At 41.7% G+C, this 24,198-nt stretch overlaps 1 protein-coding gene across 1 annotated transcript in view; it reads left to right on the top strand.

Annotated features, from left to right (window-relative positions):
* The first annotated feature begins 475 nt into the window (after positions 1–475).
* The window catches only part of LOC140483138 (zinc finger protein 292-like), a 208,054-nt gene continuing 184,331 nt past the window's right edge, over positions 476–24,198 (top strand). The window contains exon 1 of the mRNA XM_072581126.1: positions 476–627. Within this exon, the coding sequence (XP_072437227.1) occupies positions 499–627 (129 nt within the window). The 5' untranslated portion in view covers positions 476–498. The remainder of the gene's footprint in view (positions 628–24,198) is intronic.

Raw genomic sequence — 24,198 nt, 5'->3', positions numbered from 1 at the left:
TCTAGTATATGAATTTGTTGTAGATATTAAAATGCGCTATTCAACTATTGTTTTTACAACTTGCTTCACTATTGGTACTTGCATATCTTTCTACGCATTGAGAAGTTTACAGACTAGAGAGATATCACTGTTTCGGAGTGAAATTTAAGTTTAACAGGTATGGTCACCTCAAATTCACTTCTACATTTAAAAGGCTGAAACACCGAATATTTCAACGTGTTTGGCACCTTTTTGGTCATACATCTCGCCTCCGAAATGTAAGTGAAACCAATAACCATTTCGTTACGCAAGTACCCAGCAATATACTTACCTACGGTCATTTTTCCTTTCCTACCTTCGAAAGAGTTTAAACCTGATGACAACGCCTACACCCACTCACGTGGTACCGCCATTTTCGCGGTTTCCCCACTCCTGAGGTCCGTGGAAATCGACCAATCAGCAGCGTAGCGTCGCGGACGTCACAGCGTGGCGCGTAACGGGCAAGAGCGCAGCAGAAAGATGGCGGACAGGGAGGTAGATGCGGACGTTAAAAGCCTGACGGACAACCTACGAGAGCTGGCCAACGAGTTGTTGGAGCTCGGCGTGTCTGTGCAGTCTTCCGGGGATTACTGCCAGCGCTTCTGTCAGGTTAGTAGTGAATTTGGTGGGAGGGTCTTTGCGCCTTTAATTAGTGGAGCCTCCCTCTTAATGCAGATGTATAAATATGTGTTGTGGAGGGGGGGCGGGTAACGGCTCTTTGCATTGTCGTTCTTTGTTAATTACGGCGATTTTTTTTTGTGTCGAATATTCACGGCCTTCTATGCGCCACTGCGAATACTTCCACTTCCAAATCCGCCCTTGATCCTTCTTTGTTTTCGTTGCGGTGGTGGCATATGTTCGCTGCGCAATGTCTTTAACTAAAAAGAGGTTGAAAGCGGCAGTGTGTAAATACAAGAAGGGGGAGGGGATGGGAGGAAAGGCGGGGGATGGGCTCGGCTGGAACGCACAGACGATACAGCTGATTGTAACTCCAGTGGGTCCCAGAACCTTGCTCGCCATCCCTCTTGTGACTTAGCCCGTTTCTTTCTTGAGTGCTTTTTAAAAAATTAAATATATTGATCTAATTTTTAAATGTAGAGAGCTGAACTTTATTTAGTTAGTTGATGGATCCGAACATTTTTGCTTTCATATTATGCAATCTACAACAGTCTTGAAAAGCAATTTGTATTATTGTGTATTCCATCTTTCTTTCAGATAATATTCAAAAGTTGATTTCGCCCGCATTGCAAAACTACTTTATGGAAAGTTTTCATATGGAATAGTGGAAATTTAAATTATATATTGGAACTTTTAATTGAAGAGATTGCACTTGGCATTGCTTGTGTTTGTCAATTTGTGATAGTGAATTAATTTAAAATCCTGTTAACAGATGTGCATGCAATCCACAAATTTCTAAAAAGGTGGAGATCAGCTTAATTGAGTTGTAAAGAATCTATTGGTTAGTGGAAGATTATCTACAGTATTATAGGTCCCCCCAAGAGTAAGAGGGAAATTGAGAAACAAACTTGTAAGGAGATCTCAGCTATCTGTAAGAATGATTAGGGTAGTTATGGTAGGGGATTTTAACTTTCCAAACATCGACTGGGACTGCCATAGTGTTAAAGGTTTAGATGGAGAGGAATTTGTTAAGTGTGTACAAGACAATTTTCTGATTGTACCTACTAGAGAAGGTAAAGGGATGGCTGGAAAATGGGAGGCCTTCAGAAATGAGATGATGATAATCCAGAGAAAGTATATTCTTGTCAGGGTGAAAGGAAAGGCTGGTAGGTATAGGGAATGCTGGATGACTAAAGAAATTGAGGGTTTGATTAAGAAAAAGAAAGAAGCATATGTCAGGTATAGACAGGATCGATCGAGTGAATCCTTAGAGTACAAAAGAAAGTAGGAGTATACGTGAGGGAAATCAGGAGGGCAAAACCGGGACATGAGATAGCTTTGGCAATTGGATTCCCCTTAATTCTAAGGGTTTTTACAAATCTATTAAGGACAAAAGGGTAACTAGAGAGAGAATAGGGCCCCTCAAAGATCAGCAAGGTGGCCTTTGTGTGGAGCCACAGAAAATGGGGGAGATACTAAATGAATATTTTGCATCAGTATTTACTGTGGAAAAGGATATGGAAGGTATAGACTGTCGGGGAAATAGATCTTGCAAAATGTCCAGATTACAGATGAGGCAGTGCTGGATGTCTTGAAACGGTTAAAGGTGGCTAAATCCCCAGGACCTGATCAGGTATTCCCGAGAACTCTGGGCCTCTTGCTGAGATATTTGTATCATCGATAGTCACAGGTGAGGTGCCGGAACACTGGAGGTTGGCAAAGTGATGCCACTGTTTAAGGGTGGTAAAGACAAGCCAGGGACCAGTGAGCCTGACCTCAGTGGTGGGCAAGTTGTTGGAGGGAATCCTGAGGGACAGGATGTAAATATATTTGGAAAGGAAAAAGTGAGGACTGCAGATGCTGGAGATCAGAGCTGAAAATGTGTTGCTGGAAAGGCGCAGCAGGTCAGGCAGCATCCAAGGAACAGGAGAATCGACATTTCGGGCATAAGCCCTTCTTCAGGAATCCTGAAGAAGGGCTTATGCCCGAAATGTCGATTCTCCTGTTCCTTTGTTGCTGCCTGACCTGCTGCGCCTTACCAGCAACACATTTTCAGCACATATTTGGAAAGGCAAGGACTGATTTGGGATAGTCAACATGGCTTTGTGCATGGGAAATCATGTGTCTCAAACTTGATTGAGTTCTTTGAAGAAGTAACAAAGAAGATTGAGGGCAGAGCAGTAGATGTGATCGATATGGACTTCAGTTAGGCGTTCGACAGGGTTCCCTATGGGATACTGATTAACAAGATTAGATCTCATGGAATACAGGGAGAACTAGCCATTTGGATACAGAACTGGCTCAAAGGTAGAAGACCTGGTGGAGGGTTGTTTTTCAGACTGGAGGCCTGTGACCAGTGGAGTGCCACAAGGATTGGTGCTGGCTTTTTGTCATTTACATAGATAATTTGGATGCGAGCATAAGAGGTACAGTTAGCAAGTTTGCAGATGACACCAAAATTGGAGGTGTAGCAGACAGCAAAGAGGGTTACCTCAGATTACAACAGGATCTGGACCAGATGGGCCAATGGGCTGAGAAGTGGCAAATGAAGTTTAATTCGGATAAATGCGAGGTGCTGCGTTTTGGGAAAGCAAACCTTAGCAAGACTTGTACACTTAATGGTAAGGTCCTAGGGAATGTTGCTGAACTAAGAGATCTTGGACTGCAGGTTCATAGCTCCTTGAAAGTGGAGTCACTGGTAGATCGGATAGTGAAGAAGGCGTTTGGCATGCTTTCCTTTATTGGTCAGAGTATTGAGTACAGGAGTTGGGAGATCATGTTGCGGCTGTACAAGATATTGGTTAGGCCACTTGGACTATTGCATGCAATTCTGGTCTCCTTCCTATCGGAAAGATGTTGTGAAGCTTGAAAGGGTTCAGAAAAGATTTACAAGGATTTTGCCAGGGTTGGAGGATCTGAGCTACAGGGAGAGGCTGAACAGGCTGGGGCAGTTTTCCCTGGAGCGTCAGATGCTGAAGGGTGACATTATAGAGGTTTACAAAATTGATGGGCATGGATAGGATAAATAGACAAAATCTTTTCCCTGGGGTCAGGGAGTCCAGAACGAGAGGGCATTGGTTTCGGGTGAGAGGGGAAAGATATAAAAGAGATCTGAGGGGCAACTTTTTCACGCAGAGGGTGGTACGTGTATGGAATGAGCTGCCAGAGGATGTGGTGGAGGCTGGTACAATTGCAACATTTGAGGCATTTGGGTGGATATATGAATAAGAAGGGTTTGGAGGGATATGGGCTGGGTGCTGGTAGGTGGGACTAGATTGAGTTGGGATATCTGGTCGGTGTGGACAGGTTCGACCAAAGGATCTGTTTCCATGCTGTACATCTCTACGACTCTGACTCTATTCAAGTTATTTGAAAAGCACATCTCAGCTATGTCTTGTCTCTGGTGGACATACCCAGCTATTTAATGTGAAGTTGTAGGTACTTCACAAATGTATTAAGTGTAGGTGGAGGAAGTATTATTTTGTTCCATATCAACTTATGAAGGTTCTTGTGGCACAGGAGGCTTGGATTGAAATCCCACCTGTTCCATAGGTATGTCATAACATCTGTAAACAGGTTGATTTTCAAATAACTATAATTCATTCATTCTACATTGCAATTTTCCTTTTATCATCAATCCCATGTTTTGCTTCCTTTGTAGTTTTGCATACATGTAAAATGCAGGATACATACTCCAAGATGTCAGGAAAAGTTGGCCAAAAACAAAGTTTGACTGATTTTTAGCAATTACAAATGAGACCTACTTTCAAATAGATGGAATTTTGATCCCCAATATGTTATAACTCCTGAGGTTTGGTATAATTTTGTCTGCATGGTGTTATCCTTGAGCCCAACCTTTAGCTGCTCTTATGATATTAAATGCTTACCTCTTAATTTCAGCTTCATTGCAAAAGAGAAGCTGCAACATATATTTGGGAAAGTGGTACTTGCAAGAAATGAAAGCAGAAATTCAAATCCAGGTGTATGATTCTGCTGATCACAGGCTTAGATGATATGGTTAATGATGTTACCCAAAATCATGCATGTCAATCACTTATTCTTTTGCACACATCTTTTGTTCATCAATCTACTGCTATGGTTTTAGAGTGAATGTAAAAAGTTAACATTTCACTGGTTTTATTGTAAAGAAATAGCTGGCAAGAGTTGTTTGTACTTAATTTTATTGCTTTCCTTAGCTGTGCTTTTTTTTTGTGGCTAAAGATATTAACAATAGAATGTTATTCCAGTGCTGTCATGGAGTTTTACTGTTGGATATCAAATAACTATATTTGTTTATCTATATGATATAACTATATATACTGATTTGGTCAGTCCACAGATCAGTCAAAAGCATACTCATACAGTCGATCTCCTGCTCATTTCTCTCAATCCTTGTCTGTTATGTAAATGCACAGGGGCACTTGTCAGCATAACTTTATTAGTAATCCTTTCAGTGATAGAACATTTTATAGTTAATGGGCCAGGTCTAATTTTTTTTCTCTCTCTTGTAATGACATTGCTGATCCATGCACTAAATCCACACACAGCTTTAATAAATTATGCAGTCACAGAACAGGTGTGGTCAACGCCTCAAGCTCCGAAGTCAGAAAATGAGAGCTATTAGAAAATGGCTGCAGAGCTCCAGTCTTTTAGCCATATCTTTGGTTTTAAAAAGGAATGCTTTGTGTTTCACTAAATGCTTTTTAAAAACAAATATACAGTGTAATGTGATGTAATTTCAGTAACATCGTACTTTTGAGTACGTAAATGAGAATCTTAATCAATGATTTTAGTGGAAGTAAAAATCTTGAGGAATTGACTGTGTGTATTCAACAGTGATAGCAACACTATATACACAGTGGTCATCTTAAAATGCTCTTTTTTTTTTCCATGAGGAATACAGATTTAATATGGCTGTTATGCCTAAGTCACTACCATAATAATTCCTCCTCCTCCTTTCTTCTTCCCCCCCCCCCCCCCCCAAAATAATGCTCAAGCACACACTTTGCCAGGATCCTACCATTGACCGCTGGACTTTCATGTGATTTGGCCCAAAGTTCTGAAATTCCGTCCCTAAACTTTTCCAACAATCTGCACAGAGAAATTCTTTAAATTTACCTTTGACTAAATTCTATGTAAGATGATGTACATGAATACTTTTTCATTCAAATTTATGGAAAACTGAAAAATTTTCAAGATCATTCCGAATTCTGTGGCATTATCTGTGCTCATGCTCTAAGAAGGAATAGTTTTTAACTTTTGTATAGAAGTGTTTGCTGAGCTTTTCAGGCCTAGTTCTTTTTTCACTTTTTTTTACCCTATTGTATTGCAACAGTAATAGATACAGCATATGGAAGATTTCATCAATTTCTTGATCATAGAGCAATGCAACTAGAGTGTGTGGCTAGTATTCTGTTATCTGTTAACAAGAAGTCATACTTTTGAAATGTAAATTGTCTTGATCTTGAAATGAAAAAATCTCAAAGTTTCCCAATTACCCATACCATGAATTGTTGGTAGTAGCACTGGACTCCGTTAACCATAGTGGACTGATATCATTACTACTTGTATGTGAATGCAGTGCAATGTTTCAGTAAGAGTCTATAAGTTTCTCTACAGTTGTAAAGCTGTATAGGGCACATTTTCAAAATTTGTGATTGATACAAAACCTGGAAGAAGTGTGAGGAGGACAGTCCCACAAAGGAACATAAACATGCAGGTGGAATGTTTGTGATTCATTTGGTAGGAAGAATATGAAGAGATCATAAAATAAATGGCACAATTCTAAAAGGGCTACAGCAGCTGGGGTACTTGAGGCACATATGCAAAATGAAATATAGAATCTTAGTCTAAGACAAGGAACATATAATTCAAATAGAATATGACACTATTTTGGCCTCGCCTGGAATATTGTGCCCATTTCTGCGTGGTACTCTCCAGGAAGGATGTGAAGGTTTTGGTGAATGGGTTAAGGAACTTTAGTTCTAAAGACAAATTTAGAGAAGGTAGAAGTTGAGATAAAGTTTGAAAGAGTTATTCAAAATTGAGGGGTATGGCATGATTAGACAGAGAGAAACTGTTCCCACTATCATAAGGAGCAAGACTGAGAGTAGACAAGACTTTACCAGAAGTGATTTAACATCATTCATGCTTTGTGGTTACAGTCTAAATATGTTAGGGGCCAGTTCAAACAAAGCATTCAGGAAATTTCAGATCGTTCCTCTTCAGATAAAAGTGCAGGATTCTAGGGCGAATGACTGACTGATAAGTGAGTTGCTTGCTTGATGAAATGCCGTAAGTACTATAGACTTGGATGGTGAGCAGGGAGGAGGTGAAGACGCAAGTGTTGCAACTTTTGCATTACATGGGAAGGCAGAGTGGTGTTGGTAGTCATTAAGGAATGGACTAGTGTCCCAGAGGTACGGCCCCTCAAATGTCGATGGGGAGTGAGGGGAAGGTGTTCGGTGGTGGCATTCTACAGGCGTTGTTTGAAATGGCAGAGCATGAACCTTTGAACGAGGAGCTGATGGGATGAAAAGTGAGGACAAGGGGACCTAATCATGCTGTTGAGAATCATAGAGGAAAGGCCCTAGAAAGGCTATCCAAATGAAGCAGCATTTTGCCTTTTACCACCACCAATCTGGTCTATTGCATTTGCTGTACCCAGCATGACCTACTGGAACCGAAAGAGAGAATGCTGGGAAATCTCAGCAGGTCTGGCAGCATCTGTAAGGAGAGAAAAGAGCTGACGTTTCAAGTCTAACTGACCCTTTGTCAAAGCTTTGACTCGAAACTTCAGCTCTTTTCTTTCCTTACGGATGCTGCCAGACCTGCTGAGGTTTTCCAGCATTTTCTCTTTTGGTTTCAGATTCTGGCATCTGCGGTAATTTACTTTTATGGTCGCCTGGACTTTGGAGAAGTCAAATGTAGACTGAGTGACTGCTTTGCAGAACACCTCCAGTTTGTACACCAACATGACCCTGACCTTCTATAACCAGTCATTTTAAAACCGCATCCTGCTTACCTGTCTGTCCTCTATGTTGCAATACTGTAGTGAATCACAGTGTAAACTGGAGGAATATCTTCAGACTAGACACTTTTAAAAATCATTTTCTAGAATTCATATTGAGTTTAATACTTTTCTTTTAGGTTGTGAACTCATCTCTTCCCTTTTTCTTTATAATCTCCTCTGTTGTCCTGGTGGAGGCAGATGTGATGGCATTTAAGGAACTTTCACATATTTGTGTGCTCATGTAAGGAATGTTGGGTTGTGGGCCAAGGGCAGGTAGAAGGCATTAGTTTAATTTGACATCATGATTGGTACAACATTATGCACCAAAGGCCCTGCTCCTGTGTTGTACATTTATGTTCTGTCATAGCCTAATTCTTAACACCTCTGTCCAGTATTGACCTTGTGGTAGCTGTGGGTGTTTTCGCCGAGCTCATAAGTTAATTTGCAGATGTTTCATCCCCTGTCTAGTGACATCAGTGCCTTGGAGCCTCCTGTGAAGTGCTGTTGTACTGTCTGTTCTGGAATTTGATTCTGTTCTTGCTATTTTTGTTTGCTGGTTCCGGTCATTTGTTGGAGTGGCCAGCATATTGGGTCCAGGTCAATGTGCTTGTTGAAGTCTGTGCATGAGTGCCATGTTTCTAGAAATTCTCTGGCTGTCCTCTGTTTGGCTTGTCCTGTAATCATTGTGTTGTCACAGTTGAATTTGTGGTCCTTGTCGTCTGTGTGGTACTAAGGACAGCTGGTCATGGCATTCAGTGGCTAGTTGGTGTTTTGTGAATGTAGATTGCCTGTCTGTCGTAGTGTTGTGTAGTCTTTGCACGGCGTCTTGTAAATTGTAAGAGATCCACATGTTTGTTCAGGACTGTCTCAGTTTCCTGAACTTTGTCACAGGATCTAACCTTGCATTGACCTTGCCTTACACCCATGCAGGAACAAGAGTTCATAAGGTATAGGAGAAAAATTAGGCCATTTGGCCCATCGGGTCTGCTCTCCATTCGATCGTGGCTGATATTGACCCCGTTTTCCTGGTGTCTCCTGACAGCTCTGCAACCCATTGCCAATTAAATCAGTCTAACCCCTCCTTAAATTTGCTCACTGTCCCAGCATCCACTGCACTTTGGGGTAGGGAATTCCACAAAATCACAACCTCCTTTGGAAGGAGTAGTTTCGCCTCAACTGATTTTAAATTTGCTACCCCTTATCCCAAGATTGTGAACTCTCATCCTAGAGTGCCCCACAAGAGGAAATATCTGCTCCATATCTGTTTTATCCGTACCTTATTTATTATCTCAATTTGATCTCCCCTCATTCTTCTTAATTCTAGAGTATAGGCCTAAACCCCTTGTCTTGTGATAAACCCCTCATCTGATACATGTTAGATACTTTAGGGACATTTAAACGATTCTTGGATAGGCACGTGGAAGATAGTACAACGACGGGTATGTAGGTTAGTTTGATTTTAGTATGGTATAAAGTCAGCACAACACTGAGGGTCTGTACTGTTCTACATTCTTCTAAATTTGTCTTGCACGTGATGGGTATAGGGTCGTTTTATCCTGATGAGTTGTCTGAGTGTGGTTGTCAGTTTATGGGCTGTCATGAATTCGAATAGTCGGAGAAATCTAGCTGTCAGTTCATTTTGTTTTATGTAAGGTAGCGTGGATAGTGAGTTATATTGTTTCTGCCAGGCATGTGCGGATGAAGTTGCAGAGATATCCATCCTTGGTGAATACTGTTTAGAGGTGGTGTCCTTCCCTTCATAGGTAGGGAGTGCTGCTGTGTGTTGTAGCCCTTTTTGAATAGGGTCCTAATGCAGCTTCGCTTGTGTTCCAGTGGCTGCTGTTGGAGTGCAGGACCTAGTTGGTGTGTGGCTTTCCTGTATACTTTTGTGGTGCATTCAGTGGTGTTCTTTCTATCATTGCATCTGCAAATGGTTGATTGGTTTCCTCCTCCTCCTCTAGTAAATCTGATCCTTGTGAGCACAGTGTTGATTATCCAGTGTGTGTTCTTGATTTCTGATCTCTTTAATGATAGCCAAAATGTTGTCCACGTATCATCTGATCCAGAGTTTGGGTCGGATTTATGGAAGAGCTGTTTGTCCCAGTCTTTGTTCCAGTCACTCTACGGAGTATTTGCCAAGAACTGATATTCCTACCACAAATCTCTTTTTTTTTTTAAATGGGCCTATTCTCTCCCTAATTACGTCTTTGCCCTTCATGTATTATGGAATTGTTTTGGATTCTCCTTAACTCTATTTGCCAAAGCTATCACATGTCCCCTTTTTTTGCCTTTCTGATTTCCTGCAAATTTACTCCTATTGTCCTTTAGGAATTAGCTGGATCCCAGGTGTCTATACGGGATGTATGCCCCCTTTTTCTAGACCAGAGCCTCAATTTCTCTCGTCTCTAGTTTTGTACACCTACCAGCTTTGCCCTTCACACTTATAGGAACTCAGTCTCTGAACTGTCGTCTCTTTTTTTTTTTGAAGACTGCTTAATTCCCAACTGTTCCTTTTATCTTTGAACCGCCTCCCCAAATCAACTTTCAAAAAGGTCTAATATTTTCAAAATTGGCCTTGCTCCAATGTAAACTTTCAGATTTGGTTCATCTGTTTCCATAATTATTTTCAAGTTTATGATCACTTGCCTCCAAAGTGTTTCCACGGACACTTCAGTCACTCAAGCTTGTATTGGGGAAACAGTATTGGTCCTTCTCCAAGTGCATCCACATATTGACTATTAAAGTTTTCTAACAGTAATTGCATTCCTCCCCATCCAAGCTCCAACACTGGCAGTACCAGTCAATGTTCGGAACATCAAAATCCCCTACCATTACAACTCTATTATTCTTTCAGACCTCTGAGATCATCTTCCATATTTGTTTCTCCATTTCCTGCTTACTATTAGGTGGGGCTATAATACAATTCCAACAAGATGATCATCTTTCTTATTTCTCAGTTCCATCATTGGATGGTCTCCCAGGATTATCTTCCCTAGGTACAACTATCATATTTCTCTAATCATAAGTCCCTGCCTCCCTTTCTATCCTCCCTCAAGCATGTACAATCTGGAATATTAAGCTGCCAGTCTTGTCTATCCCTGACTCACATTTCTATATTAGGGCATGATTGGGATATCATAGCTAAGGTCATCTGCCTTGCCTATCAGGCCTCTTGCATTGAAGTAATTGCAGTTTGATTTAGTACTAAAGTAAAGAGAAACAGGAGTCTTGAAATACATGTTCAGATTCCCTAAGTAGGACAATGAGACAATTCCTTTAATTACTGAGGTATGGAATAAGAGTAGGAATGTTTTATTAGAACTGATGGAACAGTAGGTACAGTGCTTGAGCACAAGAGACTAAGAGGAGATTTGTTTGTTTGTTTGTAAAATTGAGGAGCTGAGATGTAGAATAGAAGGGTCTATTTTCCTTATCAGGGAAGGCAGTAAACTTAAAGTAATTAAGCATTTTCTTTATAAGTATTATAAGGTAGTTGAGACATTAACTATACCATCTTTTATGGTGGTAGACTCAATGAAATGTTTGTGTTAGTTTAAAGAAAAGCTGGAATATGCATATGAAATACCTGTAGGGCTAGGACTGTTCAAAACTTGGATTAATCTGGAAAGTTCTTCCAGCAACCACCGAGTCAAATGGCTGTCTTCTCTGCTGACAATTCTAATGTTTCTAGTTATTTACTTTATTAACTAGTTTACAGGATGCTGGTGTTGATAAATGACTTCACTGTGTCGTCATCTTTCCTTAGCATTTGATTCACAAAGCACATTCTTCCCTGGATCCAACCCCATATGGAGAGGACTGTTGAGCAATTAAAACACTAGTCATTAAAATTGCACATTTATGCTTGTTTGTAAAGCAAAATTATTCTGCAGGTATAAAATGTAACTGGTACTATATGCTGTTATGAAAGTCTAAGTGTGCACTGTGTACCTTTTTTGAGAGGAAGTTAGTCAGGACTGATAAAGTGCAGTGTGCTGAATGAGTTAAAAATGTAACAATGGAGTTGTTGCCATGGAACAAAAATTAAATTTTGGCTAATCAGTTTAAATTATGCCCCAAATATCCAAATCCAGTCTAATTTGGGTTTTAATGTTTGGGATGAATCAAACTAGTAAAAAGATCCGATGTTTTGGAATATAAAACAGGTCACTTTGAACAGTGAGGGGAGAACAGCCAAGCAAGCACCAACAAGAAGGCCAGCCAGATAACTCTCTCTGAAAGGCACCTGTCAAAAAGAAATTTGTGCAGCAGAAGGCTAAAGCCAACCTAGAGAAATCTACAGAGAAAGTTCGATATCCAAAGTCAACAACTGGGTTTGAAAGGGATTTGCCTTTAAATGGAAGAGGGATTTTATCGGACCAGTATTGTAGGTGGTTAAAAATAGTTTGAGAAAGGAGTTGTAAATAGTTAGTTGTTTAATATTCTCTTTTGCACTTGAGAAAAAATTTAAAATTTTATTCTTTTAAATAGTGACATCTGGATTAGTTCTTTGCCTTGAAATTTAACAGATTATGGTGCGACGTGAGCTTTTGTCTGGTTTAAATTAGCAGACAGGTTTACCTGTATTGTTACGGTATCTGAATACACCTTTTTAATGTATGCTTCCAAGAAGTTGATGAATTATTTAGTATTTTTTTTATTTGAAAAAAGCAAATGATTGTAGTGGACTGCATGATTGGACAAAGTATTTTAGAAGGGACTTGGTTATGAATTTAACAGTTAAAGGTGGAAAAAGGAATCCAAATATCTGTCCTATTGTGCTGGGACATGTGCTTTTGTTTTAAAGCCCCTTTTTTAAGGGTGGGGGGAGGGGGGTGGGAAAGAAGTATTATGTTCCCACAAAATGAAATTTATGAACATAATTTCTGATAGCTTTCCTTTGGCCAGAGTGGGGGTATTCTAAATGGAGTGTCTCATTGAAGTAATGAAATTACAGTCATGATAGAAAATTGGTATCTCTACAGATTGCGCACTCACCCAGATTTGCTGGTTGCTATTGTCTTTCCTGCTGATTTTATGGTGTATTGCTCATTAGGCTCTGTGGGCCTCATTAGCATTGCTTGAAAATTTATAAGTAAAATATGAATTTTTATCTTGAATTTTCTATGCCATATATGGCACTTGTATCTTTGTTGTGGTTCTGTTCGCCGAGCTGGGAATTTGTGTTGCAGGGGATGAAACGTCTGCCTAGGTGAGATCCTCAGTGCTTGGGAGCCTCCTGTGAAGCGCTTCTGTGCTGTTTCCTCCAGCATTTGTAGTGGTTTGAATCTGCCGCTTCCGGTTGTCAGTTCCAGCTGTCCGTTGCAGTGGTTGGTATATTGGGTTCAGGTCGATGTGCTTATTGATTGAATCTGTGGATGAGTGCCATGCCTCTAGGAATTCCCTGGCTGTTCTCTGTTTGGCTTGTCCTATAATAGTAGTGTTGTCCCAGTTGAATTCATGTTGCTTGTCATCTGCGTGTGTAGCTAATAATGATAGCTAGTTGGTGTTCATGGATGCAGATCGTTAGCTGTCTTCCTGTTTGTCCTATGTAGTGTTTTGTGCAGTCCTTGCATGGGATTTTGTACACTACATTGGTTTTGCTCATGTTGGGTATCGGGTCCTTCGTTCTGGTGAGTTGTTGTCTGAGAGTGGCTGTTGGTTTGTGTGCTGTTATGAGTTCTAGTGGTCGCAGTAGTCTAGCTGTCAGTTCGGAATGCTCTTGATGTATGGTAGTGTGGCTAGTCCTTTGGGTTGCGGCATGTCCTCGTTCCGTTGTCTTTCCCTTGGGTATCTGTTGGTGAAATTCCACAGGTATCCGTTTTTGGCGAATACATTGTATAGGTGTTCTTCCTCCTTTTTGCAGTTCTGGTGTACTGCAGTGTGTTGTGGCTCTTTTTTGTTTTTGAAAAGTGTCTTGATGCAACTTCTGTGTGTGTTGGGGTGGTTGCTTTCTTAGTTCAGGGAATTCCTAGAGGCATGGCACTCCTCCACAGATTCAATCAATAAGCACATCGACCTGGACCCAATATACCGACCACTGCAATGGACAGCTGGAACTGACAACCGGAAGCGGCAGATTCAAACCACTATAAATGCCACAGGAAAGATCACAGAAGCACTTCACAGGAGGCTCCCAAGCACTGAGGATGTCACCTAGACAAGGGACGAAACGTCTGCAACACAAATTCCCAGCTCGGCGAACAGAACCACAACAACGAGCACCCGAGCTACAAATCTTCTCAAGCTTTGAACTTGTATCTTTTTCGAAATTCGAACTTATCTGTTAAATGTTCAATGTGAACAAAAATTATTTGGAACCAGCATGCTGTATCTGCTTTTTCAAAGTAAACCAACTTGAATAGTAAGTTAAATATGCTGTCTTTCTCCTGAAAGTAAACTGCAGAGAAAAGCAACAAGTGGAAATTAAAATGTGTGGGAAACTGTGTTGAAGTTATAAGGTGAAATGTGCACTTATTAAATTTAATTTTTAAATCCCTCAACAATGTAGGCAAGCTCTTTGCTTTGGTGGTATGAAACACATTCTTTTGAGCTCTTGTGGCACATTCTTTTGGAAACAAAAATGTGAGGGAAAAGGAATAAACCTCCTGAAGGCAAATCCGTTATGAGCATTTTTGTGCATACTGAGATTTTTTTGATAGTCCTTTTTTTTTATTTTGTTTGCAGACCATAATTTGTATATTGTCTTTTATAGCAAGTAAATATCTTGAAGAGTGGAGTCTGTAGTATTGTGTAGTGGTTTAGAACCTACCATATCTAAACATTGAGTAATTGATTGCAATGGTAGCAATATTATAAAAAGAACTGTTACATCTCAGTTTGATATTAGAGCACATCAAGTGCATCATACACTTGCTAATCCTTTTTAGCTTGTAAAGTGTGTTGTTGATGCTTTAAACATTTTGAAGCACACTCTCTCCTGCGCATGTCTAAAATGTGAATTCTTACTTAGTGTAACATTAAACATAAGCTGTAGCATCCAATTTTACAGGTCAAGGTGCTGAAATGCTGATCTTAGTCCAGCATGCTTTCTGTCTCAATAGACAGAAATTTAAATCTATCTTTTCTCTTTTTTTCAAGCATTCCCCTAGAGAGGGGTGAAACCCATAAGGGTAGGATTGGTGAGATATTTCAGCCTTTAGGTATTCCCTTTGAAGCACTGCTCTTGTTACCTTTTGCTATTGAGGTGGTGGATTTGATCAGGTGACAATTGGTTGTCAGCATGTCATTGAATATCCCTTGCTCATATCATAAAGAAAATAGGCCATTTTGGTCCTTTAAGCCTGCTCTGCCATTCAGTATGATCATGGCTGATCGTCACTGTTCCTGCAGTTTCGTGGAACAGAATAAAAGAGAACCTTTGGCCCATCAAGTCTGTACTGCCAAAATCCTACTATTGCATTTTCCATTTTTCCACACCTAGGCCCAGAGGCTTCAATGTTATGACACTGCAAGTGCTTACAGTTTAAAGGGTGTGCGGTTTCCTGCCTCAACTACCATCCCAGGAAATGAATTTCCAGGCCCCTTTATCATGTTTTCCCTCAAATTCCCTCTCAACCTCCTGGCTTTCATTTTAAATGATGCCCTCTTGGTAACAGGGGCATTTGGTTGGATATATGAATAGGAAGGGTTTGGAAGGATATGGGCTGGGTGCTGGCAGGTGGGACTAGATTGGGTTGGGATATCTGGTCGGCATTGCCAGGTTTGACCGAGGGGTCTTGTGCTGTGCTGTGACTGTATCGCTATGACTCTGAGAACAGCTGCTTTCTATCCGTCCAGTCCACGCGCCCCCCCCCCCCCCCCCCATCAGATCGTCCTTCAGCCTTGCTCCAAGAAAACAATCAACTTATCCAACATGTCTTTATAACTTTTGCACCCCCTCACATTCTTCCTATAAAAATGCTCTGGAGCCGCAAATAGACTCACTGTGGAGCATCTGCAATGCTGAGGAGGTCGTGGATAGCACGTGTAGTGAACTGGTCACACCGCAGGTTAGAATTGCTGAGGGAGACAGTGAATGGGTGACCAAAAGACTGAAAAAGAGTAGGAAGGTAGTCCAGGTGTCCTCTGCAGTCATCTTTCTCCAAAAGAAGTATACCATTTTGGATACTGTTGGGGGCGATGGTTCACCAGTAGAGGGCAGCAGTTGTCAAGGTCATGGCACCATGGCAGGCACTGTTCAGTGGCGGAAAAAGACTCGTAGGGCCAAATTCATAGGGGATTTTATTGAGAGGGGAGGAGATGTGTGGTTCTGTGGCTGTAAATGGGACTCCCAGATGGCATGTTACCTCCCAGGTGCTCTGGTCAGGGATGTCACTGATCGGCTGCCGAGCATCCTAAAAGGGGAGGGTGAATAACCAGTTGTCTCGGTGCATATAGGCACCAACGATATAAATAGAAAACGTGATAAGGTCCTGAAAGAATTCAGGGAGCCAGGAGAGATGTTTAGAGGAGGACCTCCAAGGTAGTGATCTCGGGGTTACTACCTGTGCTGTGATCTAGCCAGCGTAGACATGAAAAAATAGGCAAGATGAACACATAGCTTGAGAGATGGTATTGGAAGGAGGGGTTCAGATTTGTTGGACATTGGTTCCGGTCTGGTTCAGATGTAGACCGTCCATTTTGTAATTGTGCCACCTTCCCCAGAATCAGTCCCAATGTCCTAGGGAGTTTTTGCTACTGCAGTTTGTGGAGGTTTTTAAACTAATGTCAAGGGACTTGGAACCAGAAGAGGAAACAAGTAGGCAGTGAGGTGGTGACTGTGTAACAATCATGAAGATAGCCTTAATAAAAGGAAGAGTAGGCAGAGAGCAGATGAGCGCAAAAGAACTGGTGGCCTGAAATGCATCTACTTTAATGGAAGGAATATAGTGTGTAAGGCAGATGAACTTAGGGCTTGGATTGGTGCCTGGGAGTATGACGTTATTGCAATCACAGAGACTTGGTTGAAGGAAAGGCATGATGATTGGCAACTAAATGTTCCAGGATATAGATGCTTCAGGCAAGACAGGGTGGGAAGTAAAGGGGGGGGGGGGGGGAGGGAGGAGAGAGTTGGATTGCATTGCTGGTCAGGGACGTTATCACGGCTATGCTAAAGGAGGACACTATATGGCGGTCGTGGGTAGTGAGGTGTTATGGGTGGAGCTGAGAAATAAGGGTGTGGTTCCGTTGTTGGGGCTGTATTACAGGCCTCCCAACAGTGAGCGTGAGGCAAAGAACATATGGGTAAATGGGTTATGCAAAGATATAGAGGCAATAGGGTAGTGGTGATGGGATACACTTAGTGTCAGAGATTTGGATGTGGTAGAATCTGTAAGAAGCGTTCAGGAGAGTTTTCTAGAGCAGTATGTCAATAGTCCGAGGGAAGGGCCATATTGGATCTGGTACTGGGAATGAGTCAGGACAGGTGGTAGAAGTTGTGGTGGGGATTTCTTTGGGAACAGTGACCACAATTCTGTAAGTTTTAGAATACTCTTGGATAAAGAGCGTGGTCCTAAGGTATTAAACTGGGCCAAGGCCAATTATATCAAAATTAGGCAGGAGCTGGGAAATGTCGATTGGACACAGCTATTTGAAGGGAAATCCTCATTTGATATGTGGGAGGCTTTCCAAGATAGTGCAGGATCGGCATGTCCTGCTGAAGGGAAAGATTCGTGAACCGTGGATGACAGGGGAAGTTGTACGACTAGCCAAGAGGAAAAGGGAAGTGTACATAAGGTCTAGGCAGCTAAGAACAGAATGGGCCCTGGAGGAATATCGGATGAGTAGGACTAGTCTTAAACAAGGAATCAAGCAGGCTAAAAGGGGTCATGACATAGCTTTAGCAAGCAGAATCCAAAAGCATTTTATTCTTGTATAAGAAGCAAGTGGGTAACTAGAGAAAGGATTGGTTCACTAAAGGATAATGAAGGAAGACCTGAGAATGGGTGAGATTCTGAATGATTTTACTTAGATTGGATTACTTAGTGTGGAAATGGGCCCTTAGGCCCAACAAGACCACACCAACCCTCCAAAGAGCAACCCACCCAGACCCATTCCTGTACATTTACCCCTTCACCCAATACGCTATGGGCAATTTAGCACGGCCAATTCACCTAACCTGCTCATATTTTGGATTGAGAGGAAACCCACGCAGACATTGGGAGAATGTGCAAATTCCACACAGCCAGTCGCCTGAGGTGGGACTTTGCATCAGTGAAGGAAGTGCTGTTGATGTCATATACATGGACTTTAGTAAGGTTCCCCATGGTAAACTAATGGAGAAGGTGAAGTCATATGGTGTGCAGGGTGTTCTAGCTAGGTGGATAAAGAACTGGTTGAGCAACAGGAGATAGTAGTTGAAGGGAGTTGCTCGAAATGGAGAAAGATGACCAGTGATGTTCCACAGGGGTCAGTGTTGGCCCACTGTTTTGTAATATACATAAATGATCTGGAAGAGGGCACTGTTGGTATGATCAGCAAGTTTGCAGGTGACCCGAAGATTGGTGGAGTAGCAGAAAGCATAAGGGACTGTCAGAGAATACAGAAGGATATAGATAGGCTGGAGAGTTGGGCAGAAAAGTGGCAGATGGCTTTCAATCCAGACAAATGTGAGGTGATGCATTTAGACACGTCTAATTCGAGAGCGAATTATACAATGAACAGAAGAGCCTTGGGAAACGTTGATGGGCAGAGAGTGCAGGTCCACTGTACCCTGAAGGTTGCTACACAAATGGATAGTGGTCAAGAAGGCATATAGTAAGCTTGCCTTCATTGGATGGGGTATTGAGTATAAGAGCTGGCAAGTCATCTTAACATTGTACAAGACATTGGTTCAGCTGCATTTAGAATACTGTGTACAGTTCTGGTCACCACATTACCAAAAGGATGTGGATGCTTTGGAGAGGGTGCAGAGAAGGTTTACGAGGATATTGCCTGGTATGGAAGGTGCTAGCTATGAAGAGAGGTTGAGTAGGTTAGGTTTGTTTTTTTTTTAGAAAAAAAAAAGAGATTGAAGGGGACCTGATTGAGGCTTACGAAATCATGAAGGGTATAGACAGGGTGGATATTTCCCAGCTCTTTTCCAGGTTGAAGGATTCAATAACGAGAGGTCACGCTTTCAAGGTGAGAGGTGGAAAGTACTTTACACAGGGGTGGGCGTCTGGAACGTGTTGCCAGCAGAGGTGATAGAGGCAGGCACAGTAGACTCATTTAAGATATATCTGGACAGATGCATGAGTAAGTGGGGAGCAGAGGGATACAGATGCTTAGGAATTGACTGACCGCTTTTAGACCGATTTGGATCGGCTCCGTCTTGGAGGGCTGAAGGGAGTGTTCCTGGGCTGTAAATTTTCTAACCCTACTAACCTTCAGGGAACTGTGGGCAAGTACCCAAGATCCCTCTGTTTCTATTAGCTTCTTGGTGTCATTGCCATTAATTGAGTAACCCCTTGTCTTGTTACTTTTTCAATGTGTGCCATCTCATGTACTGTTTTAATCTTTTGTAATCAAGGTTCAGCCTGTAATTATCTCCAGACCCAGCCCCTCAAACAAAGCTTAGAATGTAAAACGTAGAACAGTATAGCACAGATGATGGCCCTTCGGCCCACGATGTTGTGCCAAACATTTGTCCTAGCTTAAGCATCTATCCAATTGCCTCTTAAAGGTCACCAATGATTATGATTCTGACTCTGCCACTCCCACAGGCAGTGCACTCCATGTCCCCACCACTCTCTGGGTAAAGAATCTACCCCGACATCCCTCCTGTACCTTCCATCCTTCACCTTAAATTTATGTCCCCTTGTAACACTCTGTTGCACCCAGGGAAAAAGTCTCTGACTGTCAACTCTATCTATTCCCCTGATCATCTTATAAACCTCTATCAAGTCACCCCTCATCCTTCGCCGTTCCAATGAGAAAAGGCCTAGCACTCAACCTATCCTCGTGCAGCCTATTCTCCATTCCAGGCAATATCCTGGAAAATCTCCTCTGCACCCTCTCCAAAGCTTCCACATCTTTCCTAAAATGAGGCGACCAGAACTGCACACAGTACTCCAAATGTGGCCTTACCAAGGTCCTATACAGGTCCTTGTTCTGATCCTTTTACCGCAAGCTGTCCTAAGGTCTGCAGGTCATTTCCAGCTTAATATAACATTGATAAAAGAATAAAATTAATGAAAAATCAGTGAGGATTCTAAAACTTGTTAAATCTGCCTAAATCTCCAACTCTTCCTTACTCCTTGCATTAGTCTGCTCAAGAACTTCAGTCCATATTTTCAAATTCTGTAATTACATCCTCATGTGAAGTACTTGCATTCTGTAAAGTACTCATTTAACACTTTGGATTAGTGGTGCTGGAAAAGCACAGCAGTTCAGACTGCATCCGAGGAGCAGTAAAAGCAACATTTCGGGCAAAAGCCCCTCATCAGGAATACAGGATGGAGTTGAAGTACTGTTTGTTGAGAGTATGAATTCTCCTGAGGATGTAGTGCAGAAGGGGTCCTTTGCAGTTCTGGGAGAATGTGGCCGTCAGCTGAGGCAGGGCTGACTGTAGAGAGGTTAGGTGCCGGTGCATTGCTGCGAGCGTGGAACGGAGGATCTTGAAGGAGAACCATTGGTATTTTTGAATCTGTAGTCTGTACTGTTTGTCTTGTTCGGTTCCAAAATCTGCTGGTTTAAAGGTGGTCTGAAGTCCGTGTGGGATGAGTTGGTTACGGAGGCAGTCACTGAGGAAGCAAATGTGGCTGTAGTTGTGAATTTGTTTCAGGACATGGTTGAAGAGCTTCAGGGCAGAGGAAATGATCTGGGAGTTGTAGTGGGAGAGGAACTCCGAGATTCTTGTAGAGAGAGGAGGAAAACTTCCTCAAGGCAGGCATCCTTGCAAGAGGATTCGCAGTAGGGTTAAAATCAACTAGGTAAAAACAGTGACTGCAAATACTGGAAACCACATTCTGGATTAGTGGTGCTGGAAAAGCACAGCAGTTCAGACAGCATCCGCGGAGCAGTAAAATCGCCGTTTCCGGCAAAAGCCCTTCATCAGGAATACACTCTACAAATGTCCTCTGGCTTCATGCACATATTGCCACTTACCCTTTTTTTTTATCCCTTTTTAGTCCTAAGAGTTGTGTCTAATTTTCTTAAACTTTTAAGCATTTTGAGTTCAACTGCTTTCTGTGGCTGATGATTAATTGCTCTAAGTGAATTTCTCTTAACCTTAAATAGCCTATCCTAATATACTTTAAAAGTAATTTGATGTAATCAAGCAAGTGTTACTGTGAGATTTTTGGTTTTTCTTGCTAGTGGAACAGGATGCTAAATATGAAAGCTTCAAGTTATTTAAATTTAATCAGACATAGCAGGATACAGCCAGGAGTTTTCTCCTTACTATTTTATCATCCCCTTCCAGAGTTTCACTTTTTTCCCCCAAGTCTGGCATTGAAATATCTTGAGGATCTGTTTGCAACTGAGGTCATCTTTAAATTTAAATGTTTTTATTAATCTATTTTTCTAATCTGCCTGTTCAGAGATGTTATTACACACCTTTTTTTTGAGACAGATGGGGCTTGAACCTGCGCCTCGTGGTCCAGTGGTGGGGACACTTTTATTGCTATAAGTTGAATTTTCTTACAGCTACTGATTTGCTTTTCAGACACTACTACTTTTTTTGGGTTATTTAGTAGCTAAATTTAAATTTTTATCAGATGATGCAGTGGCATAGTAATACCATTTTTGTTTTAGTTTTAATTTTGTTTGTAATTTTAAAAAATTGAATCTAGAACTTTTGTTTACTTGAAAGAAATCTTGAAGAAATTTAACTTGATTTAACGGAACTAAATTTTTAGCTTATTTTCTTATTACCACTAATTTAGACACTTTTGCCAACTGACAATTTTTCACCTCTTTGTAAAAATACATGTGACAAATTGCTATTCTATGCTATTCTATACTGTCATTCCCAGATCAAAAATTCAAACTGTAACTTATTAGGCGTGAGTTTCACATCTACCGATCCCTTTTCAAAATTAATTTTTAAAACAATTAGCACTCGTATTCTTGGATGTCTTCTGCGAAATCTGTTATACTTCTGTTACAGGGAGTGCTGGCAGTCACATTTAAGTTCCAACAGAATACACACAAATTCTGCAATACCAAGCTGAACATCCAACAGCAAATGTCTTCAATTAGTGCATTTTCTTTGAATTTTGTCTCATTAAAATAGAATAACTTGGAGCCCCTTAGTTCAAAAGAACCCCTGTTAAAGACATCCTATTTTACTGCATGTGAGTCGATGGGGTGGTATTAATATAATTGAACCAGAAATCTAGAGACCTATATAAAGCTTTGGGGCCACAAATTCAAATCCCACCACAGCAGTGGGTGAAATTTGAATTAAAATTCTAATGATGGCTGATTATTTTTAACATTATTTTTGTAAAATTCATAGTTCATTTATGCCCTTCAGGGACATGCCAGCCATAACTGGTTTGGCCTTTGTTTGACTCTAGACTGGCAGCGACCATGGTTAAAGTCAAAAATGTGTTGCTGGAAAAGCGCAGCAGGTCAGGCAGTATCCAAGGAGCAGGAGAATCGACATTTCGGGAATGAGCCCTTCTTCATTCCTGAAGAAGGGCTCATGCCCGAAACGTCTATTCTCCTGCTCCTTGGATGCTGCCTGACCTGCGCTTTTCCAGCAACACATTTTCGGCTCTGATCTCCAGCATCTGCAGTCCTCACTTTCTCCAGCAACATGGTTAACCATATCAACTGATTTCTGAAATGACCTAGCAAGCCACTCGGTTGCACCAAACTGCTGAAGAAGTCTCAAATTTAAATGGACCATCCGACATCAACCTAGCCACTGGAAATGACTGCAGGGTCAATAGTGCTGAGTATGCTGAAGTTCTGGATTAATAAATGGGGGTTAATGCCAGAATTAGATAGCTCAGAATATTCAAGCAATCTTTTTTTTTGGTTTATAAGCTAGAATTCTGTAAATATTGTCTGTCCTAAAAGCCACTCACTCTTGCCCCTGGTCCACTCAAGTAGCAACAGATGGATAGTGCAGTGCTATACAGTCAAGGAGTTGTCCTGGGCATTGTCAGCATTGACTGCAGACCCTGGAAGTTTTAGATTAGATTCTCTACAGTATGGAAACAGGCCCTTCAGCCCAACAAGTCCACGCTGCCCCTCCTAAGAGTAACCCACCCAGACCCATTCCCCTACCCTATACAGACCTCTGACTAATGCACCTAACACTATGGGCAATTTAGTATGGTCAATTCACCTGACCTGCACATCTTTGATTGTGGGATGAAACCCACACAGACACAGGGAGAACATGCAAATTCCACAGACAGTTGCCCGAGGCGGGAATCGAACCCAGGTCCCTAGTGCTGTGAGGCAGAAGTGCTAACCACTGAGCTATTGTGCTGTCCCATGTTATTTAAGAAATGTTTGGATGGGCATTTTGTGATATTAAGGCACGCAAGGCTAAGGGCTATGACAAGAAACCTGGAAGAATTGTAAATTGTGGAAACGGGGCAGAATGTTAGTGGAATACGAAAAGAGGTAGATAACATGATACCAAACATGGACAAGAGACCTAATGTTGAATATCCTTTAGAGGATGTATTGAGGATGGCAAGGATGCAAGATATACTTTTGGCGACTACAGAACTCAACCACTTGTGGTAATAGATTTTTGAAGTGACAGGGTCTGCACGAGGTAGTGGGGGAAAAAAACAAACAAGATGATAAAAATGTTTGATCTGATCTTCCCCAATTCTAACAGCTAGAAGAAGGATAAGGGCAATAGATGGCAGTAATAGCACTTGAAAATTCGTCTCCAAGACAAACCATCCTAACTTGGAAGTATATGGAACACTTCTGTTTGATTAAAATCCTGGCACTCCTGCCATTTCCTGCACCATAGGTAGGCACACATTTTTCTAAAATTTAAGAATAGGTGATTTAGAGGTGATCCGAAGAAATGTTTTTCATCCACAGGGTAGTACAAATATTCAGCATGAGGGTGGTGAAGGCAGGTACATGCAACATTTTAAGAAATATCTGGATGAGCACCTAGTGATAGCTGAAAATGTGTTGCTGGAAAAGCGCAGCAGGTCAGGCAGCATCCAAGGAACAGGAGAATCGACGTTTCGGGCATAAGCCCTTCTTCAGGAATGAGGAAAGTGTGTCCAGCAGGCGAAGATAATAGATAGGGAGGAGGGACCTGGGAGGGGTGTTGGGAATGTGATAGGTGGAGGGAGGTCAAGGTGAGGATCATAGGCCGGAGTGGGGTGGGGGCGGAGAGGTCAGGAAGAAGATTGCAGGTTAGGAAGGTGGTGCTGAGTTCGAGGGATTTGACTGAGACAAGGTGGGGGGAGGGGAAATGAGGAAACTGGAGAAATCAGAGTTCATCCCTTGTGGTTGGAGGGTTCCTAGGCGAAAGATGAGGCGCTCTTCCTCCAACCGTCGTGTTGCCATGGTCTGGCGATGGAGTCAAAGGACCTGCATTTCTTTGGTGGAGTGGGAGGGGGAGTTGAAGTCTT

Source organism: Chiloscyllium punctatum, chromosome 11 (assembly GCF_047496795.1).
Source record: "Chiloscyllium punctatum isolate Juve2018m chromosome 11, sChiPun1.3, whole genome shotgun sequence".
NCBI lineage: Eukaryota > Metazoa > Chordata > Chondrichthyes > Orectolobiformes > Hemiscylliidae > Chiloscyllium > Chiloscyllium punctatum.
Note: the sequence above shows the minus strand (reverse complement) of the source record. Positions and strands in the feature narration are given on the sequence as shown.